General features: G+C 41.2%; 1 protein-coding gene across 2 annotated transcripts; it reads left to right on the top strand.

Moving 5' to 3' along the window:
- The first annotated feature begins 1257 nt into the window (after nucleotides 1-1257).
- Nucleotides 1258-8593, top strand: si:ch211-286b5.9 (pregnancy-specific beta-1-glycoprotein 5). Of its 2 annotated transcripts, none has more exons than XM_067440711.1 (9): nucleotides 1258-1342; nucleotides 1479-1522; nucleotides 2024-2362; nucleotides 2438-2686; nucleotides 2774-3040; nucleotides 3114-3204; nucleotides 3369-3411; nucleotides 5018-5232; nucleotides 8082-8593. In XM_067440711.1, the coding sequence occupies exons 2-9, from the start codon at nucleotides 1480-1482 to the stop codon at nucleotides 8125-8127; spliced, it is 1293 nt and encodes a 430-aa protein (XP_067296812.1). In that variant the 5' UTR covers nucleotides 1258-1342; nucleotide 1479; the 3' UTR covers nucleotides 8128-8593. The 2 variants fall into 2 exon arrangements, with proteins under 2 accessions (XP_067296812.1, XP_067296811.1); XM_067440710.1 differs by having other exon boundaries at nucleotides 3366-3411.
- Nucleotides 8594-10477: the final 1884 nt, after the last annotated feature.

Raw genomic sequence — 10477 nt, 5'->3', positions numbered from 1 at the left:
ACACTGCCAGAGATGGAAAGTCCAGGGGTCAGAAAGTAAAAGTCCTGCCATATTTTTACTCCACTCATGAACTTAGTCAGCTGATTTCACTAATTAATTCTACCTCCTGGCTAAAAAACTGTGCTGTTATCAAATCCAGGTGTTTGGAACAACTAAAGCAAACACTAATCGCCATAATGGTGACTTTATTATTTTCAATAAATCATCAACATCTGAACCTCTGTTAGTTCTCAATAAGAGCTTCTGTAGTCGTCTGATCTTGATCACTAGATCTTGTGATTGTCAGAGTCTCCAGTTGTCCACCACAGGGCAGCAGAGACTCTGAAATGTGAACAGAGGTGGAAAGTCCAGGTTCAGAAGATAAAAAGTCCAGCTCTGTATTTTGTTCCAAACACCTGGATTTGCTAAGTAGCAAAGGAGGAAGAATGAATCAGTGAAATCAGCTGACTGAGTTCATGAGTGGAATAAAAATATGGCAGGACTTTTACTTTCTGAGCCCTGGACTTTCCACCTCTGGTCAGTATTAATGGCATCTTGAACTCAATATAGTTAACTCTGTAAATTACAGTATAGCTATTGAGATTACAGTAAATTATCAACCATCAAATCTTTATTGTCTTTTACTCTGTTTATATCTGGGGTGGTTTGTGCTTGTGTTGATGGTTGTTTAGATAAAGTCAAAGAGAAGCTGTTTCCCATGAGTACATATTACACATTTATCTTGCATCAGCATAAACTAAAAAAGAAAAGAAAAAGAGGAAGCGGCTGTGCAGAAGTGTCCTTTATTTGTGTCATGTGAATGCCATATTATTTCAGTGAACTCGCATGAACATAATGTCTTCAGTCCAGCACCTCTGTGAATGAATTAATGCATTAAAACAGATTCAAAGAGGCTTTAAGACATTTAGTCAGGCTTTTTCACCAGGGTTTGCTAAATCATGTTTAACACACAGACAGACAGACAGACACACACACACACACACACACACAAACACACACACACACACACACACACACACACACACACACACACACACACACACACACACACACACACACACACACACACACACACACACACAAACAAACACACACACACACACACACACACACACACACACACACACACACACACACACACACACACACACACACACACACACACACACACACACACACACACACACACACACACACACACGTGCGTGTGACTGAAAGAGGAGTGTTTTTTACTCATTCAGAGGAAGTGAAGAAAGACGGGATGTCTGATAGCTACTGTTAACTAACACACAGATCATAGTGTCTTTGTACGGGACAGGCAAACCCTGCAGATTGCAGTGAGGTAGGACACATATATTTTATGATACAGTTTTAATATTTAGATAATTGAATATGATACATTAAGTACTTGTCTTATGTATTGGCAACCATATGCGGCAGTTTTACATTGGTGTAACAGTCTTCCTCATGTCTTCCAGAATGTTTGGCCTTTTCTCTCTGATTTCTCTGCTTGTGATTCCTGGTAAGTCTAAACATAACTCTCTCTCACACACACTGAAGTAACCTCCATCATTCATGGTGTTTTGTCTGTATTTAATGACATATTAATGTCTACATCAAGAATGCGTACAGTTCACAGTTCTGCTAAACTGACACAGACAACTTCAATATATAAATGACAGATGAGATTAGACACTTCCTGGAAATACTGGCTATTGGCGCCTTTTTTCTGTTCATGTAAAGCGTTTGTTATCCTCTGTGTGGCATGTTAGTAAAACATTTGGGATATAAAGAGCAAGATCCATATACATTGTGTTGTATTTTGTCTTGTGGATGGTTACAGTATAAGGAAAACTGCAGAGTAAAGACATCTTTTTAACAAAAACTATATGAAGACCAGCAAAGCAAAGACTGAAGTTGAAGAAGAACACACATTTTACTTTAGAACTGCTTCTGTGTTGTAGAGAAAATACTTTATAAAAATACTATAAAAACCTGTATTTGCCTGTTTTATATTTCCCAGGGATTAACGGTGAGGAATGGAAGGTTCAGTACTCCAGTATGAGTAAATGTGTCCTAAAGGGTTCATCAACAGTTTTATCAGGCACTTATACACACCCAAATCATCTCACTGTGACTCAGATATTTTGGGCCGTAAACCCAGTTAAAAGCGAGGCCATCAATCTGTTGGATCGTCCAGATTACAGAGACAGAGTTCAGTATTTCCAGAAGAATCAAACATCCTTACTCAAACTCAGTAATGTGAGACGTGAGGATGAAGGAATGTACTGCCTCAGAATCCTGACAAATGAAGAAAAAGAAAGATTTCTGGGTTATCCTGGGATTGAGCTCAAAGTCACAGGTACAGTCAAACTAATTTTGCTCTGACAGATTTGACTCTGCTCTTTCATATTAAATCAGTTTTGTCTGATTTCAGAGCTCAGAGTGGAGATTCCTGAAGAGGTCGTTGAGAAACAATCCCCAGTTTTAGTCTGTAAGACCACCTGTAACCTCTCGAATAAAGCAACCTTTCTCTGGTATAAAAACGGCAAGCCTTTATCCGAATGGAGCGGCAGGAATGAGCTGTTGCTGGAGTCGGTCAGCAGTGATGATACGGGAAACTACAGCTGTGCAGCGAGAGATCAGGAACATCTGTCGTCTCCTGCCGTCACTCTCAGCGTCAGATGTACGTCACACACTTTCACCTGTTCAGCTAAACTCAATCCTGACTGATCAAATGATCGACTGTGAGTAATATGAGTCTTTTCTTCAGATCCTCCAAAGAGCGTCTCAGTGTCCGTCAGTCCGTCTGTAATAGTGGAGGGAGATTCAGTGACTCTGAGCTGCAGCAGTGACTCAAACCCTCCTGCTGTGAACTTCAGCTGGTTTAAGGAGGATCAAACCTCAGCTGTTGGATCTGGACAGAGTTTCAGTATCTCCAGCTTTAACTCCAGTTTCAGTGGACGCTTCTACTGTGAGGCTCAGAATAAATATGGCTCTCAGAGATCAGCGTCTGTTTCACTCTCTGTTAAATCTGCAGGTATTGATATTTGCCGTTGGCTCTTCTGCTGGTGTCATTATCAGCCGTGTGAATGACGTTTCTCTTCGCTCAGGTGGCCAGAACGCAGGTCTCTACGCAGCTGCTGGAGTCGGGGCTGCGCTCATCTGCATCTGCATTATTGCTGTAGTAGTAAAAATCCTAAGGTAAGAGAGAACTGCTGTGGAACAGACATACTATACAATATATAGCATATTCATACCTTACAAGTCATATGAACTACTTATGACACTAAATGCTGTATTTTCCTCTTTTGATATGTGCATTTCCATTATATGGGTATGCTTCCAAATGTTTTTCTCTCCAGTAGGAAAGCAAGAGATACTGGCGCCCAAGGAGGTGTTTCAAAAGAGGCAAGTCCTACAATAGCGTCTATTTAAGGCAATTATAATCCCAATGGTTGAAAGTTCCTGTATCAACATCTTTGAACAACAGTCCTTTTAAAAATTTAGATTTGAGGAACAAGTTTACAGTTAATGTCAAGTTTAGGCTTAAAATCAGGGTTAGGTGCATTATTCACCTATCATTCCCCTCTGATTTTAGAGAAAAGTTATGAGTAGGGTTAGATTTAGAGGTACACTTTCAGAATAAAAGGTACAATGGAAATACAATTTTGTTCCTTGGGGAACAAAATATATAACTGTACCTTTAAAGATAGACAATAAGTCCTTAGATATAGGCACACATAGATATCAAGAATCAGCATATGAATCTCAACAATGGTGATATACTTAATGCTGCAAAGCATGCTAGGTGCCATGAGTTTTATACTGTGGTGGCTTAGAAGGGTTGGAGCTAAACTCTGGTGGACATCAAATCTCTAGGACTGAACTTGCCTACCCCTGACTTAAGCCCTATTCGGACTGGATTAGTTTAACATGGGGACGTGGGGGTAAAGTAATTATTACCAGAGGTTCTCAGTGATTTTAGTCCCGTCCGAATGTGCCATCTCGGTAGTCATTACGGACAATGTCAGTAAAGATTACCGAGACTTTTACCTTCTGTAAAAAGGTCTGGAAAAATGACCTTGGGTAATACTAATCCCGTTCGAATAGACCCGCTGTAAAAATGTATGGTAAAATACTGTCATTTCCTGTTTAAAAGTTAAAAAAAGCGCATTTTGCGAACTTGGAGGCGCTTGAAGCATTCGGTTGCGTTGTAGGTGGTGGGACAAATCTGTGGAATATGTCCAGTATTTTCCGCATATCATTTAAAGCAAAAAGAAGATCAAAAGCACTTATTAGAGGCACAACACATTTTAGCTCTAGGAAAGTGTCTATTACCAACATAATCCAATCAGAATCGTTAGACTGGATCTAACTGTTTATTAAAACACACATATATATTGGAGACAGAGTTCAGACTGGTGCTCAGGTTGTGTGTTTGCTCATGTTATAACGGTAACGTCATACGCACATGACGTCAAGGAGGTGCGTAAAGCGAGTTACTCCTCCCACTTCTGCTAGTTTTACTGAGATGTCTTATCCTGTGCGAATTGGCCATTAATATTACAGACGTCCTGAGGTCAAATGACTTTACCCCCATGTTAATCTAATCCCGTCCGAATAGGGCTTTAGAGGTACAAAAATGTACCCTTAAGGCAGTGGTTCCCAAACCTGTCCTGGAGGACCCCCAGCACTGCACATTTTGAATGTGTCCCTCATGAGACACACTCGCTTTAGGTCTTGCCATCTCTACTAATGAGATGATGAGTTGGATCAGGTGTGTCTGATGAGGGAAACATGCAAAATGTGCAGAGCTGGGAACAAAATGTGGACCAGATTTGGGAACAACTGCCTTACAGGAACCACCCAGTGACGGCCACTTGTACCTTAAAAGGTACAATTTTGTACTTTTTTATTTGACAGTGTAGGGGATATGATTCGAACAGGAATGTTGATCCAGGAGCATATCATGGTCAAATTACAGTGAGCGTTTGCACTGTGTGTGTTCATTCAGGAAAACAGCAGCGCAGCAGGTACAAATCAGATGAGCACGTTTGATCCGGGCTTTCAGAATGACTTGATATACGCGAGCATCACTCACAAGAGACCCAAGAAGCACCAGAGCGCTGGAGATGATGGCGAGGTTCAGTACGCCACCGTTCATCACCACAGAAACACACAGGCTGAAGGTCGGCCTGGAGATGGGATCGTTCCTGCTGAGTCTGCTGGGTGAGTCGCGCTTCATTATTTACACTTCACTCGCTACGGCTAAAGGGGTCATGAATTGAGAAATCAAATTTCCCTTAAGCTTTTGATAGATAAAAGGTCATCATGATATAAGCATATCCTGTAAGTTTCAGAGCTGAAAACGTCCTTGTTAGTCAAAGAAAAGCTTTTATTGAAGGCTGGCTCAGCAAACAAGGGATCTGTGAAATTACTGTGATGTCAGAGAGCAGTGAAATGCCGCCTTACAGGTCCCATGGCATGACATTTTTATTTTATGAGGTTTTTCAACATTAATATGAGTTCCCCTAGCCTAAATGTTGTGCCCAAGTCGCTAGAAATTTTGATCAATATAAACCGAGTTCTGGCTGTCTTTCTCTGCCTTTGAGAAACTGAGAGCTGAGACGAGCTGATCTTTAATTCTCCTGTTATGACGTCATCAGGAAAGGTTACCGCCCCTTCCTCTGATTTGCCCGCCCAGAGAATTAGTAGAGAAAGGAGTCAGTTTATCAGTGGATGTCAGCACTGCACAGGCTTTACCCATAGACAGTAAAAGAAATGGACACAGCGACCCCATTGACGTCTACGGCGAAATAATGAAGTCAACCTAGGGGCGCTCACTTCCTGATGGCTGAGCGAACTGCGCAGGCTCAGACTGAGCTTGACGACGTAGATGTGACGTGAGCCTCCTGTCTGACAGCTGTGAGTCTTCTAGAAGATGTGGAAAGCGAAATCTGAATCACGTTGTTTAAATATTTTCTCCCGTTGCTTTTGGCTCACTATGGGCGTCTCCCCATTCTTCCCCCTTGACTTTATCAGACTAGTCTCCAGGACATGTCTCCACGTCCCCCCGACTGCCTCATAGACAGTAAAAGATTGCCTGGGAGCGTCTCCTCAGGTCTATACGGTAATTTCTCAACTGTGCGACAGGGTCGCGTTGGTTATGACGCAATCGTTAGCCTATTTTTACAAAAACAGCTTCTGCGGGGCGATAGTGTAAGATACAAGGTAATGGAGCCTTTTATACATTGTCGTGTTTCTTTAGAAATAAACAATGGACAAATGGAGTCTTTAAACGTCTCAGATGTAAAGTTATTCACTGTCAAAGTGACTCAAAAATGAATGGGAGTCAATGGGATGCTAACAGCAGGTGATGGCTTGGTTAGCAATGGCTGCCCCTAGGGGTGGAACGCTTTCCGAGCGCTAGATTACCCCCTTGGCTTTACCACATGGATTCAACAGCACCACCACAAACAGTGAGAAACAGTGTTCATTAATGCCTGATCTGGGATCAGTGAGTTCTGATGTGTAGCTAATCATTCAAGTTCACACAGACTTTCTTTCTAACTCGTTTAAAACTGTTAGTCCCGCCGCTGGCCGTCTTGATGCATCAGTGAATCAAGCCAGTGACTAAAACCATCAACTTCACATCATTTCTGTTAGCAGCATGAAACAAATCTGTTATTTAAATGATTAAACTAGAGAGAGCATTCAAAGAACACTCTTTATAATGTTCGGATCGGTCAATCACCCGTTTCAAGGACGCTGCTCATTATGCTCAACAGAAGCTCTTACTGTATTCATGTCGATGTCGTGTTTGTTGTTCGCTGTGGTGAAAGCATTTTGTGAGAGAAATAACGTTGCAAAGTTAACTCGTGTTTATTCAGAGCTCTCAGATACAAACAAAATAAACTCGCGCTCTCAAAAACTCTGTACAATAACACTTCCTCAGCAATCTTTCCCCAGCTCCCTCTCTGTCTGTCTCTCCACTGGCAGCTGCTCAGTGCCTGACTAAACCACGCCCCCTCCGCACGTAATCTCATTTCAAATGCAAAGATTTCAGCCAATCACAACAGTGGGTGTTTTCACTGACGACTCACAGCAGACACGCCTCTTGAAACAGAGCATTCTAAACAGAGGGCTAATATCAGTATAGAAAAATGGCTTTTATTTCTAAATTATGACATGTTTTGATTTAAAAACCATACTAACAATATAAGTACACCCCAGGAAACATTATAAAACAATAAAACAACCCATGCCATGGGACCTTAACTGAAGAAGACCAACGTCTTAGTAGCCCCGCCCACTGATTGGTATAACACAGGCCTATGTGGAGCTAAACCGGATCGAGCTGCTAAGCAATATACATGTCGATGAAGATTAGATGTTGTGCAGTGCCTGTTTGTGGAAGATCACATTTGCACATTGCATACGCTTCCTTCGGATTACAATATTAGGAATACGTTTGAATTTTATTTTGAATGAAGTTCCAGGTCACGTGTGTAAGACATTGTGCGTTTGTTCACTGCAGACTCTTTTGAGATCGTTTGATATCTATGTGTCTAGCTAAAATAATTAACAATAACTTACCACGCTGTCACGGGCTGGAGTATCCTTTGTATGTGAGGTGTTTGTTAGTTAATGTCCTGCAATTCGGGAGTCGAACATGTATGGGCGAATCATTCCAGTTGCCATTTTTCCACAATGGAAGTTTTCAAAACAATTCCTCATGTGTACTGACGGAGGAGCCGAAGTTTGTTATAATATGTTAAACTATTATCCAATCATAGCAGTGGGCGTTTACTTTCAAGTCTTCAGATCAGCAAGCTCATAAAAACCAAGCGTTTCAGGAGCTAGGCTGAAAACCAGGATAGAAATTGCCTATTACTTATTAATTATTTTGTTTTTGAGTATAAAAAACATGCAAATGTCATATGTTGAGCTGAGACAACATCTTAAAAAAATTAAAAAGCCAGTTCATGACCCCCTTTAAATATTTGAATGAATCCTTAAGTAGCTCGAGAGACACAAGGTTCATCTTATTTTGTCTTTTTTTCACACTTATTGAACAGATCGGAAGATCCCAATGTGATCTACAGCACCGTCAAAGTTGCATGAAGAATTTGAGCCCCTGAACTGCCACTGAACCATCATATCAACATGCTCCTGAGCTGAAATGTCCTAAATGCGTTGTAAACGAATGAGTGATAAAAAAATTCACCCACTCATAGTTGTTATGAAGGCCAAAATTGGCTGTATAGACCAAAACCAGTTTGTCACAGGCTGTAAACATGTTTTTTTCTGCTGTAAAGTTGGGCATTTTAACATGAGGCTCAATAAGATTCTGCTCCTTCTGAAGCCTGTCCCTAGTGGCCAGTTGAGGAATTGCAGTTTACCTCACTTGCGTATTGGCTTCAAAAGAAACTGGGGGAGGTTTCCGCTTGGTATATACCAGTGATGCGCCGGTTGATCCAAAATGAGTCTGCGGTCACCCGCAGTTACAAGTCATCCAAAAATATTTTTAATGATGTTCGGGTAACGGTTGGTTTTCGTTTGAAATAAAGTTGACAATTAAACCAGTGGCGGCTGGTGATATATTTTTTTGGGGGGGCGCGGGTTTTTTTGGGGTGGGGGGGGGTGGGGGGGGGGGGGGGTAATTTACGTATATTTAAGAATAATTGCGTATATTTAAGTATAATTATGTTAATTTAAGTATAATTTACTTATAAATTATAAATAATAATAAATGGACTGCATTTATATAGCGCTTTTATCCAAAGCGCTTTACATTTTTGCCTCACATTCACCCATTCATACACCGACGGCGATGTCAGCCATGTAAGGCGCCATCCAGCTCGTCGGGAGCAGCTGGGGTTAGGTGTCTTGCTCATGGACACCTCAACACTTGGTCAAGTGGAACCGGGGATCGAACCACCAACCTTCTGGTTTGTAGACAACCTACATGAACCACTGAGCCACTGCCGCCCCAGTGTACTTTAATAATAAGTATATAGGTATATATAAGTATAATTACTTATAAATTATTTTACTTATTTATAAATCAAATAAGTAAAATAAATACAAAGCAGTACCAAGAAGCATGTTGACTAAATTCAAGCATTAAAGAGAAAACAGTGTCTGCACTTTTTTTCTTTTTACATATTTATTTCCCATATATAATTGAACAAGGAAAGGAAAAAACAAAAGTAGCAACAACAGACTGGCATGTTGACTACTTGAACATACATTTTGCTCTCCTTTCTTTCTGGCCAGCAAATTTATCAATTACTCTCTGATTAAAGTCAGTCATCTCAGTGACAAGTCTCTTTTCCATGGACAGCAATGCAAGTGCATTCAGCCTCTCCTGGGTCATGGTGTTTCTGAGAAAAGTTTTTATTCTTTTCAAGGTTGAAAATCACCTCTCACTCACTTTGAAATAAGAGACAGTGAAAGCAAAAAAAGGGCAATGCTACCGTCACATCCAGTCAGCCACCTCCTTTTCTCATAACAAGCGCGGGTGAAGCTCCGAGTGTAGCTTCGTCCTCTGTCACTGGACTGCTGCTGAATTTGTAAATTGGGCTGGTCCGGTCCGAGATCCTTAATTCTTATTTTTTCTTCCAGCGAACGCCTTGTGAAAGGATTTTTTTGTAAATCAATTTCAGATTTAGTTTGACTGATGCCATCTCTACGAATGTTTAGGCGGGCGGGGTCGGAGTGACGTTGTCACCAACGCTCTCTCGCAGTAGTGGCCAAGAGCGTAACATTGAATGACAGTTGACGAGAACCAATCAGATTGGATCAAAAAACATGTATGCAATTCTGATTCGCCAGGGACGCAGCGACCTGCGCCCGGAGGAGAATCTTTAAGCAACCAATTAGAGACCAGCTTCAGGTCACATGCTGCCCGACGATTTATGGACTGAGATAGACATCCATTTGTCCGGCGTCCCTCGCCCATGAAACCGCATGAAACATTAAAAAACATATAAAATAGGTTTTTTTTATTAAATGCTGAGGCTCTTAATTACCCGCTGGCACATCATATGAGTAAACTATTTTATTTTTATTTCATTTTTATATAATTTTTGTATACATGTATATTTCTGGAATTGTGATGGGGGCGGCGCCCCAGTGCCCTCTATTGACAAGCCGCCACTGAATTAAACCTTTGTAATTTATATAGCACTAGACAAAACATCCTATGAAATACATTGGCAAGGAGGATCCTCTGCGCTCTAGCATAAGTGCAGCAGTGAGCGCACATTCAGCTCTGCAGGTCATAGAGACGATAATTAAACCGGCTCAACCCAGGGACGACTGATTCAATATTATTTCTACACAGCACGAGGAAAGCTAAATATAAGTAGACTTATCTTCTGATTTAGGCCACCAACAGCACCTTATAGCCCTTTTAACCGTTTTAACCCGTTCCTGACAAAATGCCCGATTGGCGATTTCCAAACACGCT

The sequence above is a fragment of the Pseudorasbora parva genome, chromosome 4 (assembly GCF_024679245.1).
Source record: "Pseudorasbora parva isolate DD20220531a chromosome 4, ASM2467924v1, whole genome shotgun sequence".
NCBI lineage: Eukaryota > Metazoa > Chordata > Actinopteri > Cypriniformes > Gobionidae > Pseudorasbora > Pseudorasbora parva.
The sequence above is the reverse complement of the archived record's forward strand: the minus strand, read 5'-3'. Positions and strand labels throughout refer to the sequence as shown.

Coding starts and splice junctions, on each gene's coding strand:
- si:ch211-286b5.9 (XM_067440710.1), top strand. CDS start 1,480: ATGTTTGGCCTTTTCTCTCTGATTTCTCTGCTTGTGATTCCTG. Junction 2,363..2,437: donor GATTGAGCTCAAAGTCACAG/GTACAGTCAAAC, acceptor GTCTGATTTCAG/AGCTCAGAGTGGAGATTCCT. Junction 3,041..3,113: donor ACTCTCTGTTAAATCTGCAG/GTATTGATATTT, acceptor CTCTTCGCTCAG/GTGGCCAGAACGCAGGTCTC.